This window comes from Echiichthys vipera (genome assembly GCF_963691815.1).
Source record: "Echiichthys vipera genome assembly, chromosome: 11".
Lineage (NCBI taxonomy): Eukaryota > Metazoa > Chordata > Actinopteri > Perciformes > Trachinidae > Echiichthys > Echiichthys vipera.
In genome coordinates this window covers 13,449,255-13,474,910 of record NC_139836.1, presented here as the reverse complement: position 1 = coordinate 13,474,910, position 25,656 = coordinate 13,449,255, and the positions used below count along the sequence as shown (strand labels likewise).

The window sequence follows — 25,656 nt, the reverse complement described above, 5'->3', positions numbered from 1 at the left end:
AATCATCCCATGTTCTTAATCGGCACTTACATACATCAAACGAGCCATCGAGAAGGTTTTTAACTATTAACCTCCTCAATCGGGTAGAGTCGCTACCAATCGGTCGTGGCTAACACTGATTAGCTCGGGCATTATGTTGAAGGCATTAAAACACCTTTTTAACCACTAATACTGCTCAAAATAACACCAAACCTCTGCAGTAGCATGAGAAGAGTCCCTACACATAAAATTAAGCACTAATGGGCTCCTTCTTTTTGGATTGCATTTGGTAGTCAACTTTACTGGACTTTACTACAAGAGGAGCTGGTACATGGGCCAGTTGGTAAGTCTTTCAAAACACTTTTTTAATAAACTCTGGGTTTGTGAACTACGTTGTTGGTGCTTTGTTTTATGTGTAGGGATACTTATCATGCTACTGCGGAGATTTGGTGTTATTATGAGCAGTATAAGTTGTTAAAAAAAAGCTGTTTTAATGCCTTCAACGTACTGCCACGAGCTAATCAGGGTTAGCCACGTCCGGCTGTTGGAGACTTTACCGGTATTCTCCGTTAATAGTTGTTACATGAAAAAAAAATGTCTCAATGGCTTATTTGATGCATATAATTGCCAAGAAAAGACCATGGGAGGATTTTGCGCCGAAATTACACTTTAAAGAGATGGACGGACAAAACGGAGACAAGCGTTTCAGACAGCGGGTGAATACAGGTACATTCAGACAGACAGTATGAGAAAAAGAATGTGTTTTTTGAAGATTAGCATGTACACACGTTCTAGTAGAAACACAAAATACATGTATGAACATTTCCAAGTTAAATTTGCATTATGTTGTTTAAACAAAAGAAAAGAAAAACAATCAAATGTTGTACTCCTGTTTCAAGATGGACTAAAAAAAGCCACCTCTCACGTCAGTGGTCTACTCACTGGATAAGGATACCGGAGGCATTTTAACAGTAAAGCTGTGTGTGTAGTGGGGAGGTACCTTTGTCACCACTACAAAGAGCCTCCTTTGTGTGACACATTCAGCACAGATGGAGCATCACAAACATGAATGTTACTCACATGAACACAAGAACAAAAACAGTTAAAATCACTGTATTAGGCCTTTAAAAACTCATTCTACAAGAATGTTGATGATGTAGACTCTCTTTCTTCACATCTGCGTACGCAAAGTTCAAGCCATATCAGGATATTTTTAAATGTACTAATTTAGACTACTGCTGCCAGCAATCTTTCGGTTGCAGAAAAAAACCTAAAAGACTATAAAACATTAAAGAGCAACAGAGTAAAACTGAACCCCCAAAAAGGTAAGTGTCACTCTGAATGCCTGTGATCTCCATACGGCTGCTGTTTTCTCTATTAATACGTAATAGGATAAAAATAAACAATTCTTAAAGGCCCCATATTTTAAAAAGTAAGATACCATGTCTTCTTGATAATAAAGCAGATCAAGGGGCTTTATAAATACTGTGAGAGTATCAATCCACAGAGAAATGCACACAGCCTATATTCAGAAGCGGTAACTTTAAACGAGCTGCCAGGATTTCCATACAGTTGTGATGTCACTATACTATACATAGGCAGAGAGTGTCCACAGTGTCTTTACAGTCATTCCGTTTGCAATGACGTGCAGAGATGCAAAAGACCCGAAAATCAATTTTTTTTTTTTTTTTAGAGAGATGGCCTTAAAGAGACAGGATACAGGGACACTCTAGGGATCAACCATATGGATCTTTTAGGGCCGATACGAACTGCCGATTTTCTTGAGCTGATATCTGGAGCCGATACCACTTTTGCTCCCCAAATTTACATCATAAAATTACAAAATGATGATAACAAATGTTAAGAGAACATTTATTGAACTCAAAAAAGGCGTCTCCAGCAACACGGAGGTGCCTGTGAAAGCATGTCTGTAAACAATGCTGGGGATACACGTAAAAGACGCAACTACCGGCAGATAATATCTGCCAGGCATGTATCGGTCTATCACTAGTATATTCAGACAGACAGTATGATAAATAGTATGATTTGGGTAATTATTTTCTTTTTAAATAAAGCATGTAAACCCAAAATACAACTATGAACCAGAAAATGCGCGTAACATGGGACCTTTAACAGTAGGCTCCATGCAGACATGAACACCTTTATCATGAGATGGATGGATGTTCACGTGTCTTGGGTTTCCTGTTTCCTGTCTGAACTTTCTCACCTTGTCATCAAAAGCAGATAATACATCGCAGGGGAAACTCGGATATCAACTTAGAACAGCAAAAACAGAATTACGTCGAACAGCAGCGGGCGGCATAGCATGCCCAAGTTTACAGCCAACACTTCACTCCCCATATGAGTGGTCCGTGTATGAAGAAAGTGGAAAAAACACAGCCCTTGTTTCAGTTACTTTGACCCCCACACAGAAAACTGTGTCTGTTATTAATTAACCCGCAGCAACAAAACACAAAGCTGAGGTTGCCTGGAAACTGCTTCTTGTCTAGAAGTCATCGCTTACCTTTAATTAAATCTGTCAGTGCCCGTGTGCTAAGGCAACTGTAACGCTTTGCACATGACTGTTGTAAACAGCTGCTCCTCACTTACACGATTACACGGAAGATTCGACTCTTTCTATCAAGTTCCATCCCAGCATGCCTGTGTTGGACTTACCCAGCAGTGTGCTCCGCTGTGGTGAAGGTGACTCTACAGTGCAGTGCAGTGCAGCTCCTCTGCTACCCTTCTACCTTGCTCACTGTACAGGCAGCCTCTGCAGGGCTCCGTGTTTTGGAGGACGACACAAACACGCTGCAACACATGCTGCTGACGCTCCCTCTCCTCTCTCGTACTGACTCAGCTAACTTCCTCCTCCTCTCCTCTCCTCTCCTATCCACAGCCTTGTCCTGTCTTCTGCTACTGCCGCTCCCCTGTTAAATTTCCATGAGCCTCAGGCTTTTGCAGTGTGTGTGTTTGTGTGCGTGTGTGTTTGGAGTCTTGAAACACTACACTACCACTCACTGACAAACACAGCGCTTGCTGCTGAGACTGGCGGACTTGGGGAGTACTGGGAATTCTCCTCCCCTTTACTGTATACTCTTTCGACTCAGCTCTCTTTCTATTCCCTCCTTCTCCTCGTCCTCTGTCCTCCTTCCTTCTTTCCTTTCTTCCGTCCTTCCCTATCCACCTCTGCTCCAGCGCGCCCCCCTTCTCTCGCTGGCTGGTTGCATCGACCGACTGGATGACAGTGCCTCTGCAGGTGAATGCTGGGAATTAGGCCAAGGGTCGGACCTACAGTGACCCCCTGAGAGAGGATCAGGTTTAACTCCAAGAAGCTATGGTTACATACACACATGGGATACACAACATCCTCCTACTTCATCCGACTTTGACCTCTGAGTGTAGGGTGTGATCATTAGTACAGGACAGCACCTTCTCCGTGACACTTAATTAAAACTCCCCTTGGCCATTTCAACACCCTGTATCTGGCTCTCAGATAAGAAACATAAAAACATAAACACCTGTCAATACACTGGATGTATTTGGCTGGTTAGTAAGCGTCTCCTGTGGCTGACCTTAAATGAATATTAAGTCAACCACCATATGAGTGTACAAATAACAATAATCTACATACACAACCAGGTCACAAAACCACCAGACAAGGGTGATAATGAGCATTGAAGTCACAAGGAATCACAAGCCTCTTGAGGATGCACTTTACACAGTCATGCATATTTGACTAATGATGTCAAAAGGAATAAAATAACACCACATCTCACTGGTTTATGGCAGCACATCCGTAAAGCCAAACAAAAGTGTGGCCTAAAGTGGTGCTGACATGGGCCCTGTTCAGACCTGGTTCTACAGCATCAAGCAGTGTGTGTCCTGGGCCACATTGAAGGACGGTCGGATGTTGTCAGCGTAAGTGGAAATGCGTACTGATCCTCTGGCTTTGTCAGCAACATCTGCTGGCTCTGAGTAGGCTATTTTTGTATTTTCACAGAAATCACTGAGAGCAAATCTTGTGTTTTCGATGTAATTATCATACTGCTGCTGATGTGTCTGTTTTTATTTATTCTGGTGCTCTGATACCGGCCCGCCTGCTCTTATCCCCGCCTTTTTGATGCTTGATGCACCGCAGTTCACTGACAGAGGCGGTGTCAGGAGCACAGAGGTTCCCGGGGACTGTAGAGACAGTGGTGGATTAAGGTGGTCATGGGCCCAGAGGCTGCTGTTTGCCTGGGCCCCCACAGTATTAATCATGCTTTATCAGAAAAAACCTTGCCAGAACAGAAGAGTCTGAAACCATGAAAAATCCTGTCAATATAAGAATTTTCTTTAGTAGATCTGCTCCTGCTGTTCTTTCAGGCGTTGTGCTTTTATTTTTCGTGCTCCAATATCACATTTCCTTTCTGACATTTTGCCGCTATACTGTCTAGTAACAGTAGTATGTATCATTTGACCACAGAACTGACCTTATGAACCTAGCCACATGATGGCATCTGATTGGGTAATTGTGTCCCATATATCTAATCAATTTTTGTAGTTGTTGTTTTGATGTTTATAAGGGCCCCAATAGGAGGCAAGATTTTTCCCCCACTGAGGTAAATAAAAAAATTAAAAATAGTCTGGTCAATCCAGGGCCCCTGCACACCTGTGGCCCCTAGGCTGCAGCCTAGGTCAGCCTGTGCATTAATCCACTTCTGTGTAGAGAATAAGTTGAACCTGAAAATCAGAACATATTACACACATTCCGCCGTCGGGTGGGGAAAAGTACACCCATTGGTGCACAAAGACAGTAGGCCGCGCTTCTGCATTCATTAATCATCACACGTTTCTGTAATAACGTCTGACTTATAGGACAGTAGCAGTAGCAGCCAACAGACTTATGAAATGTGGAAGTGAGAGGTTTGAAATATGTTAATTTTCACTGTATGGCACTTTCAAAGTAGCGTATAAGTATAATTGTTTCTCTCATGATGAACTTGTAATCAACATGCACAGTGGCACTACGTCTTTGCCCTTTTTAAGGTAAGATTAGGGCCACATTTTCTGATTTTGAGTTTCAAAATATCAACAACAAACAGAACATTTGGGTAATTTAGGGACATTAGCATTATAACACAGCATTATAACAAAATCAGGAATATTTGTATAGTTTAATGTTTATTGAAAAAAAGGATGCATTAAAATATCTCACCCACCAACGAATATTCTCTCAGGCTTTCACAGACACACACACAAATATTGTACCTGCAGGGAGTCATTTTGATTTTCCTGAGGTGGAAACAGAACAACATTTTCTGGAGCGACCTCTTCTGGCTGTAACAGCAAGTGAAATAGTTCAACATGAGATGTACGCATTTAACGGTCCCAAATGCACTGTAAACAAATCACCATTGTTTTTAAGGCAAAACCAACAATGTTAAGTCTCAGTCTGTGACTACATCTAATGAGGTCCGGTGTACATGGTTTGTAGAGCCTATAGCTCATGAGACATATGTGTATGTTAATCCTATTAAAACAATCCTGCATTCCACTGCATCATCCAGTCACATGTGGAAATTCATGTTTTTCTATAGTTGTCTTATTTTGTGCAGCAAAAATAAACTTAATGCACATTGGAGGCCTTCCAACCATCATAAGGATGACTATAAGCTGCAAGAAAGCAGTAAACACAGATCATGGCACAAACATCTAATATATATCTTTATCTAATATTTAACTTTACCTCTGCTTTACACTAGTTAACCACAACATACATATAGGCATTTCATCTAAATGCTTATTAGACAAGCCTCAAATAAGCATAAGAGTGTGCACAAAGCATTCACATCTCATGTGTTTTACTGAAGCCAACAGTTAGTAATAATGCGAGCAAGTGTTAGCTTTGTTAATTCTCCGTGCAGGAAAGAGGTATGTCTAGCAGTGCGGGGGAAGCAAATAGCAATCCCAGCCATCCAATGCCAGCGAACTTGCCCTTACCAACGCCTCAGTTGTACTGCTCTCGTTCCCCATGGCTCAGCCAGCTGCGGGGCAAAAACTGCCCGAACCAACAGCCTTTCGCATCAGCTGGCTGAAAGACACCGGCACAAAAGGACCATCAGTGTACGGCTATTCCCAGAGAGACACAGGGGATCTGCGGTGGTCATAGTCCCATGCTCCACAGGATTATAGGTCTGTGGTATGAGGTTGAACTAGCAGGGAGGGAGAATGGTTAAATGTGTGTGTGTGTGTGTGTGTGTGTGTGTGTGTGTGTGTGTGTGTGTGTGTGTGTGTGTGTGTGTGTGTGTGTGTGTGTGTGTGTGTGTGTGTGTGTGTGTGTGTGTGTGTGTGTGTCCGTGTGTGTGTCCGTGTGCGTGTGCGTGTGTGTGTGTGTGTGTGCATGTTGTTTTAGAGATTAGGGACCCGTGATGCAAGACCTCCCTCCTAGACCAAAGTGCAGGCCTTACCTCCACCGACGGGATCTTAAAAGCAGGAACAACATCCTTTACAGCACCTTGTAATCATAAAAGTTGATTCTAGAGATTATTTTAAAGGTGCAGTACCAGTCAAAAGTTTGGACACGTTTTCTCATTAATTTGAATGTCCAAACCTATGACAAATTCATCATCTGCAGTTAGTACTATGAGCATCAGGTTCCCTCTGGTCTTCATGACCTCTAACAAATGGCGTTGCCTCCTAGAATAAAAACATCTTCACATGCAGTCTGTCACTTTGTGATTTTGCATGTGATGTGACTGTAGCATACTGACACAGGGACAGAGGCTCAGTACGGTAATCCGCCTGTGGTCAATAACAGATTGTGGTGTCTCATGGCTTCCAGCAGTATTTAGTCTGTTAATAAACACAAGGTAGAGTCAGGGCTATTGAAATCATCCAGGAGCATCTCTTACGATCTGCTGATGATCATCTTTCTTTCCCATGTGTTTGTTGTATGAACTGCAGCTGAGCAGTAAACAGTCAAGCATACATAAATGTTGTTTATGCGTTCCTCATATGACCGCAGGGACTGTACGGTAGCTCTGTGTGTTGTCAGAAAGCACTGACCTGAATATGCAAGACTTTATAAATAGAGATCTGCCCTGTCCACTGCTGTTGGGCTTTATTCCAGTCTTGCACACATTTTGTCATGCACATGTTACAAAGGCTGTATATTCCGGTCATGAGTTGCAAATAATCCATTCCATTTTTGTACCTCCTCTGATTATCCCATTGGGAAATTTAATATCTGGATTTCCCCTCACATCTTCATTCTCATTTATTCTGTGGTGCGTCAACTCTTGTCCCTCTGCCTGCTTGCTATTTGTGTGAATGGGGTGTAATTTCAGCCTTCAAGCTGTGGACGCCTGTGCGCTTTAGCTGGCAGCAATGTTTTAGGACTTTGCGGCAGCGCAGAGAGCACCGAGGAACTGTTGCCCTTGTCTCTTCTCACTTCATTTTAGCCCGTCAATCACTCAACATGAGCCATCGTTTAAGCTCATGGATTTAAATGAGCACTATGTGTCTTTGCTTAGACCTAAAATATGACGTTACTGTTTTCTGCACCATATCTGACCCCTCCACTGGCACAATAAAATAACCAAGAACAAAACATCTGAACTAAACTTCTTTCTTATATTTTTTTGTAATATAGTATGTCTCAGATAATACGCATAGAATAATTCAGCAAGGTAAGAGACCAAGGAAAGCAGTAGAACATACTGTATAGGTGAAATTGTGGTTAAAAGGTCACATTTAAAATAAACGTTGTGAAAGTATCAAAACGCTGAATCCTCAGAGAAATGCACACAGCCATTCAGGAACTGTGTCTTTAAACGAGCCATCGGGACTTCTGCACAGTTGTGATGTCACAGCTATAATATATATAGGCAGAAGGTGCTGCTAAATTGCCGTTACAGTCATTCCCCAGCTGCAATGATGGTGCAGAGACACCGAGAGTGCGGAGACCGAGAAATGACGGTCAATCAGAACAGACTGGGCTTTTTTGGGAGGGGAGCTTAAAGGGACAGGTGCTAAAATGGAGCCTTCAGACAGAGGGGGAATACAGGTTTACTCAGACTGACAGTATGAGAATAATGATAATAATGTGTTTTTTGAATAAGAAAGCATGTAGACATGTTCTAGTAGAAACCCCAAATACAAGTATGAACCTGAAAAGGAACATGATACGGGACCTTTAAACCTGTTCATCTGCCTGGTCAAGGCAACCATAGTAAATATATTGGAATCATTATACAACATCAGTGACGACGAAAATAAAATTTTAAAAAGTTATACACATTTTAATACGAGCTTTCGCAACCCCCAACCTATATCCTTTGCCCCTCCATGTTTCATATGTGGACCCTCTTCTATCCAAAGGACCGCTGTAAACCAAACAAATCATCCAACATCTGTACTCCATTGCTGCAACTCATGAACTACTCACCAGTGCAAATAAGAGACTTTTCCACGCAATGACAAGCTTTTGGGAAACCCAAATCCAATTTCTGTTTACTGTCGCACTCAAGGCCAATGTTTGTTTCTGTCCTCTCCTCTAAGGAGCCCCAGTCCCTCTGTTGCTATTTTTGTATTGCACGCTGAGTGGGAGGAGAGGACAGAGGGTGGACAGGGACAGACAAGGGAACAAGACCGAGGGGAGGAGACCGAACTGGAGCTGGGGAAGCCATGTCATGGGGCAGGTGGGGGGAGGCTCTGACCTGGCAGCCATCTGGAAGTAACACTGTAAACAAACAGACCTGCTATGGACACATGGACAGGAGGAGATGAGGTGTCAGACCTTCTGGTTCCCTGACTGATCATGTGAAAGGCTGCAGATGCTGTTTAAATATTCATTCCACCTGTAATCTCTTTTAATTATATAGAAATTGAAAGAGTGTATGATTATTGGGATTGATCTTATATATATATATATATATATATATATATATATATATATATATATATATATATATATATATAAAACATGTCAAATCAAAACTGTCTAAATCCATAAAAATAGTGCACAAAACTCAAAAACAACTTGAAACCAAATTCATTATTTATTTAATACTGCTCACTCATAGTCCATCACATACTGTCAACACAGTATGTTTGAGGGAAACACCCACAAAACTAGGATTTGGCAAATCTTTATATTGCAAAACAGAGCCAAAATAATAGTCAATAAGGCTTATTATAATACAAGCAAACCCATTATTCATGAAATGTAATGCCCTAAAATATATTGACCAAGTAGACTTAAAAACTCTACAAATAATAAGTATCCATCCAAGGATGTCAGGGAGGGAGAGCAGGTATCCATATGTTTTAAAACACGAAAAAAGGTTAAGGACTAATGTGAAAAATAGGCGTGTGACAGTTACAGAGGTCAATTTATGGAATAGTTGCAACAATGAATTAAAAGAATGTAGAAATATGTGTAAATGCAATGTTCAGAAACATTTTATTTGAAAATATGAGACCAACACAAAAAATGACAGTGGTGGTGTTTCATGATTATGTATTGTTATATGTGTTTTTCTTTCTGTGTTGTATTTATCTGCTTGTGATTTATGATGCTGGGAATTTTTGTACTATTTTGTTTTGGTTTGTTTTGTTAGACTGCTATCTTGAGTAGTTAGAGTAATGCTTTGTTATGTATTAAAGGTGCAATAAGCTTTGGCTTCAGCCTATACATTTTGTTTCCATTGTTGTTTCATAGGAGATTATATTTTGCTTTATTTTGATTTAGATAATGATTTAGTACCATTTAACTTTCACATCGGTATTGTCTTTCCGTTGTATTGTGCATAAATGACTGGAAAAAGAAAAAAGAAACTAACCAACCAACTTTATAGTTCCCAGAGCTTTTACATGTATTCATCCTCTTTTTCGGTGCCTCCCTTCTGTCCATTTGGCATGGATTGACACAAGTTAAAACACACTCACAAACCACAAATCTGCTCAAACAAAAACCACCAAAGGCAAGAATAACAAAGCAACCATGCAAGCTCGAGCCATATTTACATATCTAGACAAAAGAGGGCTTGAAATGTATTTCGGGTACGGTCTTATCTGCCATCATCACAGGCCATTTTCAGCTGAGTGCCCAGTCTGTGGGCACAGCAGGCTCATTATCATCCCTTGAAATACCACTGACTCAAACAGCTCTGTTTCTGACAGACACCACAGCATATTCTAAACACAACCCTTGCAGGTTTCTCCTACAGTATCTCGGCTGTCATTCAGTCTTTTGTCTAAATCACGTGCACTCTATCCACTCTCTTGTCAACCTGCCTTCTATCTTCCTCCGCTACAATCAGAATTGACCTCTCACTTTGATGCTCAGCTCCTCCCTTCCTCATCAGCTCCTTCTGACATCGCCCCTCCTCCAACACTACAGTAGACCTTCTCTCTCTGCCTTTGCCTGAGTAAAGACTTAGTTCTTGTCCAGTAAATCCTATTCCATCTCCTCTTTCAGGATCTCTCCACTCAGAGTCAAGTCAGACAGGCATTGATGCTGCACTGCAGGCAGCCTCTGCTCAGCATCCTCCCTCTCCTCTGTTTACCTGTCTGTGTGAGATTCCGATGCAGCTCCCCATCTTGTATTCCATGTCATCCTCTGGTGAAGTGACTCTGGCACTACACGGCTTGCAGAGCACCTTTCTGCAGAACTGCATTGTTACTCAGACTGAGCATTGCCAGGGCAGGCAGATCTCTGCTCGAGCAACGGAGAGAGAGCGTGTGCACACGGCTGTGTCTGTGAGCGTGTGCCTCAGTGGCTAATAAAACGCTCTGTACTCGCCTGTGACATATATTTTCAAGCCATTGTTCTATAAAATCTACATTACATAAGGAATCTAACCTAATCAAATGAGTGTGGAAATGGGAGCTTCTCTTTCCAGCCTCATATGCAGCTGAGCCTCACATCACTGCACGGGTGTGACTGAAGCACTGCTTTGAAGAGGAAAAATGCTCAGAGAGGGAGAGAGGAATAGATGGGAGGCAGCATAAAGGGTGTATATCCCTTTAAAAGACACAGGAGGCGACAAGGATGATGGTGATTCATGTTTCAACAATATCTGATGATAGTGAAGTTCACTCAGTCAAAACAGAGCATTTGTTCCACACTACCTATTGTACCTTATGCATTACAATGGGATTAAAAACATGACTCAGTTTAAACGCCTACAGTAGTGTTTTCTTGGACCACAATTAATCGGGGTAGATGATGTTCATTTTCAGGCTCATATTTGTATTTTGGGTTTCTACTACAACATGTTTACCTGCTTTAATGTTGAAATATTTTTCTCATACAGTCTGAATATACTTGAATTCACCCTCTGACTGAAACGCTCCATTTCTGTGCCTGTCTCTTTAAGCCCCCCTCCTGGAAAAGCCCAGTCTCCTCTGATTGGTCAACATTTACGGGTCTTCCACGTTTGCACTCTTGGCCTTTCTGCACTGTCGTTGCAGCTGAAAAATTACTGTACTGTAACGGTACTGTAGCAGCACTTTCTACCTAAAATTGTCACAATCGTAGAAGTTCTGGCGGCTCATTTAAAGGAAGTTTCGGGGGGGGGGGGGGGGGGGGGTGCATTTCTCTGTGGATTCAGTGTTTTGATAATTTCACACTATTTGTATAGGACCTTGATCTATTTTTTTTTTTTTTTTTACAATATGGGACTTTTAATAGCTTCTTTGGTATAAGTTGATAAATAAAGGGTCTCATTCTGTCTGTATGAATATACCTGTATTCACCTTCTGCCTGAAACGATCGGTTTTAGCCCGTCTCTTTTGGCCTCCTCCTGAAAAACACCACCACTTGAATGGCTTGTTGAAAATCATGTTTTCTGATAGGCAGCCTAAAACAACTGACTGGGTTGTCTTATTTGACAGTTTGTGGGCTGGTTGGCACTCTAGATACCCAAATGTATGTGTACTGAAAAAGTGATTTTAAAGATGTCATATTTGAGACTACACAAATAAAGGTATACACTTTTTGGACTCGCAAACTCCCTTACCTGTTAAGTGATTATTTTACAGTAGCAAAAAAGGAGCTAATTTTCTTCACAATAACACTGCACCTGACACAAATAGGAAGCCTGGACAGAATATGCTGACTGGGGCTAAAGCTGCATATAGAGTGGCTAGGATAAAGGTACAGAAACGTGTCTCAAGAGTAAGGCAAACACAATCACAACCAGGTCAGAGTTAATTAACGTTCCTTCATTCTCATAACAAACAAATGTTTAAAGCTGTGCTTCAGTGTTACCATAAGGCAGTGGTTCCCAGCTTTTCAATCTTGTGGCCCCTTAAAACAAAGCAATCTCTACATGTGACCCACTGTCACAAGTTGCATATGTTTGTAGGTCGAGTAGGTCATGAGTCATGGACTTTTATCTTTCATGAAACTGCACAGCACTTTTTTAAACGTCCCATATTGTTAAATGTGAGATTCCAATGTCTTTTTTATTATAAGGCAGGTCAAGGTGCTATATAAATACTGTGAAAGTATCAAAATGCTCAATCCACACAGCCCGTGTTCAGTAACTGTGTATTTAAATGAGCCGGCAGGACTTCTGTACGGTTGCGATGTCACAACTATGCTACACAATATATATAAGTGCCGCTAAAGTGCCATTACAGTCATTCCAATATTAAAGCGTGTAAACACATTCTGGTAGAAAACAGTATGAACCTGAAAATAAGCATATGTCCCCTTTAAATATTTCATGCATGACGTTGACCATATAACACAGGTTTTACCAAACCACATATTAAACCATTCAAATTCCAGCATTAACTCATATTCTATATAAATGAATTACCAGAGTACGAGCTTTCTCTTCTTTTTGTTTTATTATACGAACTTTAAAAACAGTAAAAAGTAAATATTAAAACAAAATGTGCAGTCGAGTAATTACGATCAAAAGTCACAATATGTCTTCACAAGAGTAACCTACAGTGAAATTTGGCCTTTGCAAATTTCTAACAAGTTGTCTCTATTATTTAGAAAAGTTAAAAAAAAGAGTAACACATAAAAACAATGCTCAGTTTGAGCTAGGGACAAGTGGTCGGGCCCATCACTCGTTCTGCGTGTTTGGAGGATGAATCATTGTGTCTCTAATGTCGAAGGCATCTATGAGCTCCTGGGGACAAACAAACAAAGAACAAGAAAATCATGATCAGAGCCACAAAACGAGATTTATTTTATTGTTGATTAAGCCCTCTGTGTTCAGGCCAAAACTTGCTAACCTTCCATATTTTGGGGCTGATAGAGATGATGCACTGTTTACGGCTGTGTGATGCTCCAGCATCCACTTCTCCCTCCTCTACAGGCGCTGAGACACAGAAACATACAACATAACATCGACACATATTCTTTGTTGTTCCTATTATTCTTTTGCGGAATAGTCCAACAAAATGTTAAAAATTCTCACCTATACAGGGTAATTTCTCATTATCCATATACATCCGTGCCAACCCATCCTGAAACACAAACAACATCGTCACACCTTCTTAACAGTCGCTAGAGGGCAGACGAGCTCAGTTTAAACAAACCCCGGAAATGGCAGCTCACCCTGATTAGAAAAGACGTGTGGAAAATGTTCTCCACCGACCGGGAAAACGAGGTTGGGTCGATGACAAACTCGTAATACGATATCGGTGATGTTGCTGTGATAGAAACGGAGACACGTGAGCAAATAATAATTACGCAATAATGAAATATTGATGTCTGAGGTCTACTTTAAACTCACGATCATCTTGATAATAACTCTTCAGGTATCCCAGGATCCTTTCCACCTCTTTCTCTGTTGCTTCTTGATGAGAGTCTTCCATTCTCTTTAGCTGACAGATATCATTCACACAATTCAGTAAGTATTTGGTACATCAAAACCCTCTCAGAAAAGATACGTTTTGAAAGATTATTGACTGACTTAGTTACTTTCCTAGCGTGATGGGAGGCTGCTACATTTACATTCAAGGCCATCTTAGATTCTTCTAAACACTTATATCTGCACATGCATGTAGATAACTGAAGCCATGGGAGTGTATGTTTAGGTACCCGAGTTGGCATTATCCGTTTGGCTTCCTTGCTAGGTACCCTCTTCTGCCTTTCTATCCTTTGCTTTGGAGGAGGCGGCTCTGCATGGAACGAACCCATCCTGATGAGAAGAACCACAAGAATGAAAAAGTTCGGGACAGAAAATAGTGCTGAGGGACCATAATAAGAGCAGCTCAAATATGCTTTTTTAATACAAGACTACAACCATTTTTAAATTGTTGGCTTACTGAACCTTAAAATGACGTTACAGTTTAATTTCCCTGGAAAATGTTGGTTTATCATCATGAATGAATGCTGCAATAGACAATAAAGCCACAGCTGACACATAACATGCTGAGGCACTCACATGTAGTGGAAGGAGGGTGCTGTCCTGAAACAGCAGTTGGCTCTCCTGGCCACTCTGTGCCAAGCATCCTGGGGCAGGAAGCCTTCGACTGCAACTCCATTCTGCTGCTCGTCCTCCCCGCTTTCCAGTCGGTTGAGACCCATGAAGGACAGCTGTCAGAAGAGAGATATCCACATGACTTCTGCAACGTATGCTGGCTAGGTACTTGCATAATAAGCGTATTAAGGTTTTGGTGACTGTTGTGTAAGTGGTGCTTTTTGTGTGTGTGATTAATACACCCAACCAACATTTTATGCGTGCAGTTACAATAAACTCACTCACAAGATGTTCAGAAAAAGCAGTGGGATTGAAAGCAGAGCCCTGGGTGCACAGCTGGCTGGCTTTCTCATTCCCCAGGTCCGTGGCTACAACGAGGAGGTGGGCATCCAGAGCTGCTTCTCTCGGCTGATGGACTGCCAGAGAACACAGTGAGAGCAAACTGAGCAAAAGTATCGCGTGATGACAGTGATATGTGATCCGGGTAAATACTGTTACGCTGGATAATACAAATGTAACTATTACACTACATGTAAATGAGGAATTATAACAGGCAATTTAAATTTTTGAGTCGCCAGTTAACTTCAACTTCATGTGGTTGGACGATTTGCACGATCAGGCATGGAGGGAAACGTGCAACTTCCGATGCATATTTATTTCAATGCACATGCTAGAATTAAGAATTTGCTGCGTTTGAGAAAATGTATTTGTTGTGTGATGCAGCACTGCAAGCTCATCCCGACACTGTCAGTTTACTGAATGCAAACCCTTGCAGTCTATTCATGCGCCAGACAAAGGGACTGGATTGCGGTCCCATTCCTGTGAGAGTATCACACCTACCGTCTTTAAAAAGTTTCACTGCCTGTTGTAAAACTTCTGTGAGTTTGTTGTTGGAGGGATTCAGCATCTCTTCTCTGTTCTCTGGAGGGTGGGAAACACAGGGAGGACATGCAATCAAAGACTTGTCAACAAAGAAGAAAACAACAACAACAACAACAACAACAACAACAACAACAACAACAACAACAACAACAACAACAACAACAAAGGCTGTCACCCAAGTTTTACTCACGCGTCACTGTGTTGATGAGGTCTCTGTACTTGCTCCGTATTTCTCTCCTGAGTGCCGGGTCATTATCGCGGTCCTGCATGTCAGCTGAGCCGAGATCAGGGCAATCGTCGCCCCCATCACTTTGCTCCTGGTCTCCTCTCCTTCGGCCAGCAGTGCCGTTCTTCAAGGCAGCTTCCCCATCACCGCCGCCTCGGGCCCTCTTCATGTTCACTCACTTATTGGAGCAGCTGTGTTGAGAAGGAAACACCTTGACGCAAAACACGACCAGTAATAAACAAAGTGGGATTCTGTTTGGAAATGTTATAGCTAGTTAACTGCCTTCTGGCAACACTCCTTGAAGAACGAGTATAAAGGCATGATGATTCTGGATTCAACTGTCTGCGGCGTGTAATCGGAGCATAGCCGGTTTTCTGAAAGTTTAGCCAAAGGCGTCTGGAAAGACAAGATAGTATCCCGCTACTCTAACTCATTTAAAAAGGTAACGCTAGCTAGGCCCATATATGTATGTATATATATATGGATAGGTCAAATACAAATACAAATTGTTGCAAGTGTCAGATTAAATAAAAGTACTTTAACATAAAGTGAATAACGAAATGCATTCGAATGTCCCGTGTCGTCATTTACTGCGTACGTGCTGAATGGGAACTAACTTAAGATTCTGCAAAACGACCTAACGTCACTTAACGATACCGTATATCTCAACGAAGCACGGCCTTGATGTTACTGTGCATAGGCTAATACAAATGAACTCAAATATATTTATAAACCCAAGCCCTGATGGGGTTTCAATCAAACCAGAGGCGAACTTCTGCTGGACCAGCGGATGACGCGAACACGGAAGTACTGTCGGGTTCTCCATCTCGTTCCAGTGAATCTTTGACTGAGCAAACGTTAGCCGACGTTAGCTCGCAAAATCAGTTGTGTTAGCATTAGCAACGTAGCTGAACTTTAAGACCTTAATCGCTCCTTCCCTAACAGAGGTAACGCTACAAGCCGTGCTCTGGTTATTGTTAAGCTAACGTTAGATACACGTATTTCTATTTAGAGAACTTTAACACAGCTACCTGTTTGGTAAGGAAATGCGCCAGATGCTCTTCAGTGACGTTTATGACAACGAAGTTAGTTTTGTATTGCTACTTCGAGAGAAAGGAAACTGATGTAAACCTGCAATAAAATGGAAAATTATACTCTGATAATAATAAGAATAATGCAACTTGCAAAAAAAACTACAAACAAATAAAACAAAGAAAACACATAACGGTGCATCAACGAATTTAAAAAAATAAAAATAAAATTAAAAGTAGCCATTGACTGCAGTGAAATGGAAAATTGTACTCTGATAACGCAACTTAATTTAAAAGCTGAAAAATAAACACAAATAAAACAAACTAAATACTTATCAGTGCATCAATAAAACAATATTAATATTTATATTAAATTAATAGTAGCCTTTGACTGCAATCAAATGTAAAATTCTACTCTGATAGGCTCATAACTGAAATATAAATTAATGTGTCACCTTTTTACACACAAGACCCAAAATCAAAACATGCATTTTTTTTTCTTGGTCGATGTCTCAAATAAAAATGTTTGTCCCCTAAATGTCGTGTTTACAACTATCTGACGAATATTGAACTAACTTCAGTAATGGACAACAGCACCAGCCTGTAGGGCGGTAGTCGTCTGGACATGTGGGTAGATGGATGCTCAGCCAGGGCTTACTCACCGGCAGATGGCGCGCTAGTGATCCAAGAGTCTGTTTTATATGTATGAGAGAGCCGCTCTTTATTTCAAACTCATTGTTTTGTTGTCAGGGTAACCCTCTTGTTCTCTATGTGTTTGTCACAACGGCAACAGTTTAAAGTAAAAGTAGAACGTTTCATATATTGATTTTAGAGCCTTAATTACATTAAAATTAAACAAGAACATAAAACTCAACATAAACATTAGCCTTATACAAATTGTTACACTTTTCCTTTTCAATGGGGTCTTTTATGGTTTTACATTACTGTTCCTTTTTTGTTTTGGGCTCCCCGTTTATTTCTCACTATATTATTTCTCTACCAGCTTAATTAAAACTTTACTCATTATTACTTTGGATGTTAAATTGAGTCAGTCCGTCTGTAAATGTTGTGGTGAATCATTTCAAGCCTGGATCTCTATCTGTCACTTAAGAAGCAGCTCGTTAATCCCTCCGTGACCTCTCCGTGCACGAAAGCCGACGTTAGCCTGCGAGATGAGGAAGAGCAGAAGCAACGTTGCGCCCCTGAAATGATTTAACTGTTGTTTTTATAATCATGGTGGAGCTGAGGCACACGTCCCCCGGGCTTTTGGACCTGAACAACTTCGACTCGGCCGAAGCAGAGAGGAGTCGGTATGTATTAACGAGCCCCCGTTCTCTGGAGTCCTGCGCTCGACTCGGCATCAAACCTGTGGAACTTTTGATCAAATCGCTAAATGAGTTGATAGGCGAGCAGCGCGACGTGCCCTTTGAGGCGATGCGAGTTATGCATGAATCCTACGAAAAGGAGAGAATGAAGCTGTTAAATATGTGCCGAGAAGAGAGGAAGAGGATTATCCAGAGGGCTGCTGGGGACAGGTGGCCAGGTGCCAGTGATAAAGTGTCAGGCCTGGAAGTGGTGTCTGGAACCAAAGTGAAGGATCACTCAAGGGACGGGCAGTCAACGGAGCTCATCCCCTATGCAGATCTGTGCGCTAAAGGGAAATCTGCGAGCAGGTCCAATTGTTCCAACCGGGACCAGGACAGGAGCACACTCTGCAGCTTCAGCCTGGGAGACCTCAGACACACCCCCGATACTGAGAGGACACTGGAGAGGCTCACCAAGGACATTAAGAGGGAGATGTGTGTCACAGTGTCAGAGACGGACCGCAAGATAGCAGCTCTCATGTTGGTGAAGCACCAGGAGGAGCAGGCTTGCCTGAAGCTCTGTCATCAGGAGGAACGGGGGCGACAGGAGGCCCGCAGGCAGGAGGAGGCCCAACGGGCTCAGGTAGAGAAACAGAGGGGGAAGAAGCTGAAGCAGAGCATGCAACGCTGGCACGAGGACCTGGAGGCCCGCAGGAGGCTGAGGGAGCATCAGGAGAAAGAGAGAGCGCGACGACTTGAGCTGGAGGTGCTGCTGCAAGGAGACCGTTGGAGGAGGCTGAAAGAGGAGGCGGAGGGACAGCGCAGAGACAAGATGGAGGCTGCACAGAAAGAGGCAGAGGGGCGCAAACGCTACCAGGAGAAGCTGCTGAGAGAGAAGGAGCAGGTGGAGGACAGGGAGCGAGAGAGGGAGATGCAGGTAGCAGCTGAGAAGGAGCAGAAGGCCAGGAGGAGCAAAGTGTTGCAGGAGAAGAAAGAGAGGAAGAGGCTGCAGGAGGAAAACAGCAGAGAGCTGCTACGACACATCCTGCTGAAACAGCAGGTGGAGCAGCAGGCGGAGGAAGAGGAGGCGCAGATGAGGAGCACACATGAGATGAAGCTGCGACACTTTTGCGAGAAACGCGCCCAGGCTGCGCAGGCGCGGCTGAGGGAGCTGCAAGAGCGGGCGGCCCGGGAGGAGGAGCAGATCCAGAGAGCGCAGCTGAGGGCCGAGCTACAGAGCTTCCAGCAGCTCACACACAAGCAGATCCTGGCCCAGCTGAGTCAGCGTCGCACGGAGAAAGCCGCCCTGCACGCCTCGGCCCAGCAGAGGGACAGAGCTCAGCAGACGCGTCAACACAACAGACGCAGGCAGCTCTGCCACCAGAGGCTGAGGGAGGGGATACGGAGAGAGGAGGAGGCGGCGAGGACGCTCAGAGAGAGCTGCGTCTTCATGAAGGATTGGAAGAGGGAGAGGCTGCGGAGACAGCGGGAGCAGATGCAGGAAGAGGCGCACAGGCAGGCTCGGGCCTCCTTTCACATGAGGGAGAGAGTGAGACAGCAGACTAACAGTCGAAGCTTTGATCGGATGGCTCTGGAGGCTCAGCTGACCGCTTCCATGAGCCGCATGAAACTATGAGAGAAATGGTTAAAGCTCCCAGAATGACTCTCCACATCAGCACCTCACCTCACAGGCTTCTTTTCAGGCATTAGTTGATGCATCCATCCAGAGCTGCAGAAAAATTAAAACACCCCTTCTATCTGCAGTCCAGAAATGTGAATTATAACCAAGGGTGCAGCTGCAGGATGAATGCTGGGTCCCAGAGCTGGACAGGGGTCCCAGAACATGGCAGGGATCATTATCGTTTAAACGTTTTTCTTGTGGTGTAATGACTTGCAAAGTCACAGTTTAAGAGTCCCAGCGATTGTGCCATATTTTCAATTTTATAAGTTGCCGATGACATTTAAATTTATAAAAGTTTAGACTGAAACTGTGGAGTTCTGTCTGACCTTATAGTGACCTCCCATCAGTATCTTACACCAGTGATGTGACCCCTCATGTCTATGAGCTGTGAACAATCCCACCACACTGATTTAGCTTTTATTATTTTAGATATAACAAAAATATTCTATATTAAAAAAGTATGACTTAGATAGAATGAACTCAATTTAACATAGCACAAATATGATTGTATCCCGTGAATCATACTGTAACCCCAGTGATTTATCTCTGGAGCCCTTGGGGGCTACCTACCTTCTGGGTTTTGACCCAGTGCTTTACGGTATGACCAGCTTCCATATATAGTAACAAAAACCCTCTGTGCTCTGTGAGCCGCAGCACAGCAGTTTTTTGCAGAGCTTATACCACTCACATGACATTTTTATTGTCTCAACACATGCATCTAATCACGCAGTTTGTGTTGAACGATCCACCATGATACAACATTGTATTGCACCCCTACAGTGGCTGGATGTAGGGGATGGGGGATCAACTTTTCAAAGTTGAGTTGGAAGAGTTTTGCAGGGTTTAGCGGTGCCAGTGAAGGCTGCAGACCAGAGATTGAAGGGTTAAATCGTGGTGTGTAGCCACAGGGTGCTTGAAGGCTGACATCAGTGTTTTGACCTTGATATAAACGGCCATTAGCAGCGGGTGGAGTGCAGATAAGAGAGCAGTGATGGAAGGATTTAGGGAGGTTGAAGATGAGACAAGCTGCAGTGCTCTGGATGGGCTGTGAGAGTGTAAAAGAATATTTCATATGTATAAAGTAAGGCAGATTAATCCAAACCTTTAATTCAATTCCAATATTAAAGCAGTACCATAGTTCATGGACTCAGTAGAATGACATTTGTAAATGTGGAAAATAGAAACATAACAGCTGTCACTTCTATTCTGGTTGTAGTATTTGAATGTTTTGTCACATCTTAATGAATAAATCATAATAATTAAGTTTAGTTTCCAACCGTATTTAGCACTGACATGGTTTTCTAGTTTACCTCTGCATCAAAAACATGTTTTTAAGGGAAACTACTTCAGAGACAGACATTAAGCAGCTGAATAAGCCATCATAACATGAGCATACATGTTTTTACATAAATTCTGTGATACCACTTGACATTACAATTCCACCTGTTTCTGTGACACATATATTAACAGATGTAAATAGCTGCTGCACCTCCTACATAGTTATTCTGATGTTCCACCTCACATCCAAGAAGCGTCGGCAGTTGTGCTGATAAAAAACGCTTGGGGGCGTCCAATAGCTCAGTGTTAGAGCGGGTTCCCTTAAACTGAGGTCCGTGTTCGGTGCCGACCTGCTGCCCTCTGCTGCATGTCGTCCTTTCTCTCTTCCCCAATTGATTTTTACTTTGATTAACTGAAAGTCTGGTTTCTTTTTCAAGCTCCTGACAAACGAACCTGATCTCTTTCTTAATGCAGGAGGCAGTATCAGATGATCTAGTTGTTCCTGTAAATCTTTTTTACCACTGAACATACCATGCCCTCGAACTAACATGATGAAAGGGCTTTGAGAAGGCTTATTGAATTCAAACTTGGCACCAAACGGTTCCTTTTTGTGCAGTCTTGGAATGGAAACTCCCCTGAGGACAATGCGTATATCAGCTATCAGATTCTTTATCCTAACTTTGGAACACAAACAATAGCTGTGCTCAAAGGCAAGTCTCACTGAGACTACAACACAGCAAGGTAAACTCTTCCAAGGCACATTGGCCCTCATTTATCAAACGAACGTACGGCAGAAAAACGTGCGTACGACCATTTCCTGGCAAACTTCGGCATTTATCAATTTGGACGTGAGCGGCAGCTACGATCACATCTCACTTCTGGTCTGAGATCGTGTACGCAAATTTCAGCCTGTGTATTTGCGGTGCAGCACAGCAAAATCTGGCTGAAAATAATTAACAAACCTCAGCTGTCATTAAGCATAATCAGTTCATATTAAGAACAGATTAAAACGGATTCTTAAAACAAATAAAAAAATAAAAATTGTGGTTGGAGCAATTGATTGTACTCTTGTGCGTCTAAAGGCACCATCCATGAATGATTACGCATTCATCAACCGCAAAAACTACCACTCGATGAATGTACAGGTGAATTGTGATGCCAAGCTGTCACTTTTAAACGTGGTGGCCAGAGGGGACACGCGATTCTTTTATATTTCAAAACAGCTCGGCTCCAGCCCCCGCAACCCCGACAGGCACAAGCGGTTGAAGATGAATTAATGAAAAGGAAAGCGCACTGCAGAGCCAAAGTCATCTCCTCGGTAAGTGGCTACCCTCGATAAATTGCATTAAATCAAACAAGGTTTCAGATGGTGACAAAGGTTATCCTCTAACGGAATACCTAATAACCCCGCTGGCAAACCCCGCTACAGAGCAGGAGCGCAGGTTCAACAGTGCGCACACACGCACACGGGTCACAATGGAGCGCTGCTTCGGGTTGACTGCCACCGTTATTCTTTTTCCATACAGCGTTTTTATGGGCCCCTTTTATTCCACTTTTAAGACTGACAAAAAGCACATCTTTATTTTGCTCCATGTCGGATGTCAGGATGCCGATCTCTGTGTCGGAAAAGTTTCTTTTCTTACCAGCGTTCTTCCTCTCCATATTTGATCTCAGTGGGCGAGGCCTCCGAACCAGGAATATTTAAGGGCGTAACATGTTAATGACAATCAAATTCAGCCGCCGCATTTATCAAGGCCCGCTCATTCGTACGCTGAGATTGGTCCGATACCAATGTTTCATAAATCACAGGTGGGTCCTGTCCTACGACCAATTCTGCGCTCAGATCTGCGCCTGTTTTCACGCAAGATTGATAAATGAGGGCCATTACGTCTACTGCACCAGGCCATACAGGTAGTTACCACTGTGTTTTCCTTCCAGGCGTGGCAACACAGTGGCGCTATACACTTAATCACCCTGACGTTTCTTTCTCAGTCGTCATGCAGCCCGAGAGACAGCACCACCGGGAGCCCGACCCCAAGGATCATAGTGAGGCTCTCCAGGAGCCCCAGGTGTCGCTGATGGTGGGCCTCGGGTCCAGTGTGCTGCTGGAGCTCAGAGGGGCGTCGGCCCGTCCTCCTGCTGATCTCAGGAAGAACATGCACTGTGGCCACATAGAGGAAAGTCCCGGCTGAGAAGAGCATCCCCACGCCGGTCGCACTGAGGTGGCTCTGAGATGAACTGCCAGACTGCCGACACAAACGCATCAAATCAAATAATACCAAACCAGTGAAGTGAAACTGTATATGATGGCTGATGTGTGCGTTCTTACTGCCTGTAAGATGAAGTATGTGGTGATGGCAAGTAGAGGTGCTGCAGCCGAAAAGGCCAGTAAATGTCCCTGAATGTGCTTCTTCTCAAGTCCTGCGTGCATTAGAAACGAGACCAAACCAAAAGCTGCAGGTGCCTATGGGAGATAAGAAAGATGGTCATGTCTATTACATCTGGTTTAGGATCAGTACTACTATATATATTTCACTGAAAAGGTCTGTTAGAGAACCTCACCTTGTGTAGGATCACAGCTAAAAAAACTATGACCTGCACTGTCACTTGCCCTGTGGCTACAGCTGCACCCACAGCGAATCCATCAGCTTTAAGCAAACAAAAGTCTTAATTAATTCATGTTTTCTCTGCAATATTAAAGTATAACAAACCGATGACTCTGCTTCAACAGGTTTTTGCCACGTGGGACAAAAAAAGCTGAGGGGTTAACCATCCAGGCCTCCCTGTAGACTCAGTAAAATTAGGTCATTTAAAACATAAAGACTCCAACAGCGGGGGAATCACATGCTGAGTCACATGAGGAACTCCAGTGCCTCATGGCCTGGAATGTCTTACAACACACTGTGTACCTTGGGTAAACATAAGTTAATACGAACCGGACACAAAGGCTGTATACGTACCTGCAGCATGAATGATCAGCCCCAAAGTGGCTGTGATGCCGGCACCTGAAATGAGACAATGCACATATAATGCATTACACATACGCGCAGATAGATAAAAAAAGATGTGTATATTCTGCAAAATAAAAATGCCAGCTTGCCACGCATGGAGCAGTAACTTCCGATCTGATCCACTACAAACATGAAGGTGAAGCCGAAAGTTAAAGCCACCCCAATAAAGAACCGAGGTGGAGTGCCGCTCTCTGTGGAAGGTGCATCTTTATTCTTTTCACTGGCATTCACAGCGCATGGCACATCAGAGGAGGAGGATGCTGCGGAGAGAAGATGAAGGACAGGAAGAGCTTTTGATCAAATCCACACAAGACAAAGCAGAGCAAGCCTGCTTTCATCCCCCATGTGCTTCATCAATCATCTCAAAGGGGTGGGGATGGCGTTGATTGTGTGTGATCAGTGGGCAACCAAGGAAAGGGGGATGAAAGGGGGGACGTCCTGGTCCTGTGGAAGTTTTACGCCCTGCTCACCTCTCCAGGAGTCCTCCAGTAAGCCCACTCCCTCTGGGATGGTGATGGCCAGAGCTGTCCCACACAGGAGTCCCGCTCCCAGGATGGAGACAAACTGCAGGCTTTTCTGGGGATCGACACACGTGACTGAGATTCTCCCCCCCACACACAGTCAGATGACAGCAAACTCATGAAGCAACAGTATTAAGGGGTGCAAATCAAGTTATAGCGCCGAGTGTATGCTGCTACAAATAAAGACAAACACTGCAGATAAAAAAAATAAATAAATAAAAAATAAGTTTAGCTAAATCGACTGCTGTTATCGTGACTGAATGAGGCTGACGACAGGCTACTTTACGAGAGAGGGCGAATAGCAAAGGAAGGAAATACTTACCTCAGTGAGTCTGAACAACAGTGGGATGAATCCAAGTACAAAACAACCTAGAAACATCGCAACGGATATAAAAGTGATAGCTAACCCCCCGTCCATGACGACGATAAGACTTCATACAAGTGGTGACTCAGTTCGCTCATAGGCTACAGTTCTACGTTAGATCCCGCTGAAAGCTGACCGCCTCGTCGTTGCAACCGGTTGCATTAGAAAAGAATGAAGTGCCATTCTGCGTTTCCACGTCGCACCTCGGTCTCTGCACCGCAGCAGCAGCAGCAGCAGCAGCAGAAGCAGCGGCAGCACTTCCCTCTCTCCCAAGCAGCAAAGGCAGCACCCAGTGTCGGACACTGAGAACTGCACCCCCCGCCCCCAGCAGCAACACCTGTCATCCATTCATCCAACAAAATATGGCAAACGTATCTTTCCTGATTAGATGTTTCACTCATCCAACCTACTATACAGTTATGTCAGCGGTTCCCAACATCGGGGGCGAGACCCCCAAAGAGGTCGCAAGATAAATGTGAGGGTAGTAAGGGCAGGACCTAGAAAAACAAACAAAGATATTACTACTACATTATTACCTTCCTCGTAAATGATCATTTATTTTCACATTTTCCGGCCTCTAACATTACAATACAGAAAACAATCTACGTTCACAACCAGTAGTCTATCAACTATCAAATAAGTAGCCTACCATGTAGCCTACTGTTTCTAAACACTTTTGAAGAAGTGTGTTCACACTGGAAAAGGGACCAAATAGACAGCATGTGTACTGAATATGGTCCCTTTATAGAAACTATTCTGCCACAACTAATGAAAAGCAGGAGTTGCTCACTGCTGTTAAAAATTAACTGCGCATAGCAGTGACACACATTAAAGTTAAATCTCAGGAAAGATATTTGATGTTCTCTTGGAGGTTCATTGCTGTATTAGTATGGAGTATGAGTATGAGTTGAGATTTGTCATATGCCAAAAAAACTAGCCATTTT

At 43.1% G+C, this 25,656-nt stretch overlaps 4 protein-coding genes across 10 annotated transcripts in view; 1 reads left to right on the top strand and 3 right to left on the bottom strand.

Moving 5' to 3' along the window:
• tacc2 (transforming, acidic coiled-coil containing protein 2) overlaps positions 1-8,530 on the bottom strand; it is a 54,979-nt gene extending 46,449 nt beyond the window's left edge. For 6 of the 7 annotated variants that reach the window (XM_083923301.1, XM_083923304.1, XM_083923305.1 and 3 more), the window contains exons 1-3: positions 8,411-8,530; positions 5,965-6,055; positions 5,233-5,301 (exon numbers count right to left, since the gene is read on the bottom strand). In XM_083923301.1, the coding sequence (XP_083779427.1) occupies positions 5,233-5,301; positions 5,965-5,997 (102 nt within the window). In that variant the 5' untranslated portion in view covers positions 5,998-6,055; positions 8,411-8,530. Of the gene's footprint in view, positions 1-2,655; positions 3,029-5,232; positions 5,302-5,964; positions 6,056-8,410 lie in introns of those variants that run through there. The other variant, XM_083923306.1, reaches the window with a different exon arrangement.
• A 4,350-nt stretch (positions 8,531-12,880) lies between these two features.
• nsmce4a (NSE4 homolog A, SMC5-SMC6 complex component) lies at positions 12,881-16,597 on the bottom strand. The gene is made up of 11 exons (XM_083922572.1): positions 16,554-16,597; positions 15,487-15,713; positions 15,255-15,335; positions 14,700-14,830; positions 14,379-14,530; positions 14,033-14,132; positions 13,725-13,815; positions 13,547-13,641; positions 13,407-13,455; positions 13,222-13,307; positions 12,881-13,115 (listed from the first exon to the last, which is right to left on the bottom strand). The coding sequence occupies exons 2-11, from the start codon at positions 15,689-15,691 to the stop codon at positions 13,050-13,052; spliced, it is 1,056 nt and encodes a 351-aa protein (XP_083778698.1). The 5' UTR covers positions 15,692-15,713; positions 16,554-16,597; the 3' UTR covers positions 12,881-13,049.
• A 1,189-nt stretch (positions 16,598-17,786) lies between these two features.
• Positions 17,787-19,699, top strand: LOC310953566 (uncharacterized protein; the record flags this gene model as incomplete). The annotated part of the gene is made up of 1 exon (XM_083922640.1): positions 17,787-19,699. One exon carries the CDS (start codon positions 17,787-17,789, stop codon positions 19,491-19,493), a length of 1,707 nt encoding a protein of 568 aa, XP_083778766.1. The 3' UTR covers positions 19,494-19,699.
• Positions 19,700-21,921: 2,222 nt separating this feature from the next.
• On the bottom strand, positions 21,922-24,919 carry LOC310954130 (zinc transporter ZIP9). Its single transcript, XM_083923450.1, has 7 exons — positions 24,671-24,919; positions 24,298-24,403; positions 23,920-24,087; positions 23,777-23,821; positions 23,379-23,464; positions 23,146-23,280; positions 21,922-23,062 (listed from the first exon to the last, which is right to left on the bottom strand). Exons 1-7 carry the CDS (start codon positions 24,764-24,766, stop codon positions 22,805-22,807), a joined length of 894 nt encoding a protein of 297 aa, XP_083779576.1. The 5' UTR covers positions 24,767-24,919; the 3' UTR covers positions 21,922-22,804.
• Positions 24,920-25,656: the final 737 nt, after the last annotated feature.

Bases quoted from the DNA above. Each gene is read 5' to 3' on its own strand.
- LOC310954130 (XM_083923450.1), bottom strand. From the start codon at position 24,766: ATGGACGGGGGGTTAGCTATCACTTTTATATCCGTTGCGATGTTTCTA. The intron at 23,465-23,776 runs GTACGTATACAG...GTTTGCTTAAAG, and splicing joins GCTGATCATTCATGCTGCAG to CTGATGGATTCGCTGTGGGT. The intron at 23,063-23,145 runs GTAAGAACGCAC...TTGTGTCGGCAG, and splicing joins CATACTTCATCTTACAGGCA to TCTGGCAGTTCATCTCAGAG.
- nsmce4a (XM_083922572.1), bottom strand. From the start codon at position 15,691: ATGAAGAGGGCCCGAGGCGGCGGTGATGGGGAAGCTGCCTTGAAGAAC. The intron at 14,531-14,699 runs GTGAGTGAGTTT...CTCTTCTGACAG, and splicing joins CTGCTTTTTCTGAACATCTT to CTGTCCTTCATGGGTCTCAA. The intron at 14,133-14,378 runs GTGAGTGCCTCA...TCTTCTCATCAG, and splicing joins GCACCCTCCTTCCACTACAT to GATGGGTTCGTTCCATGCAG.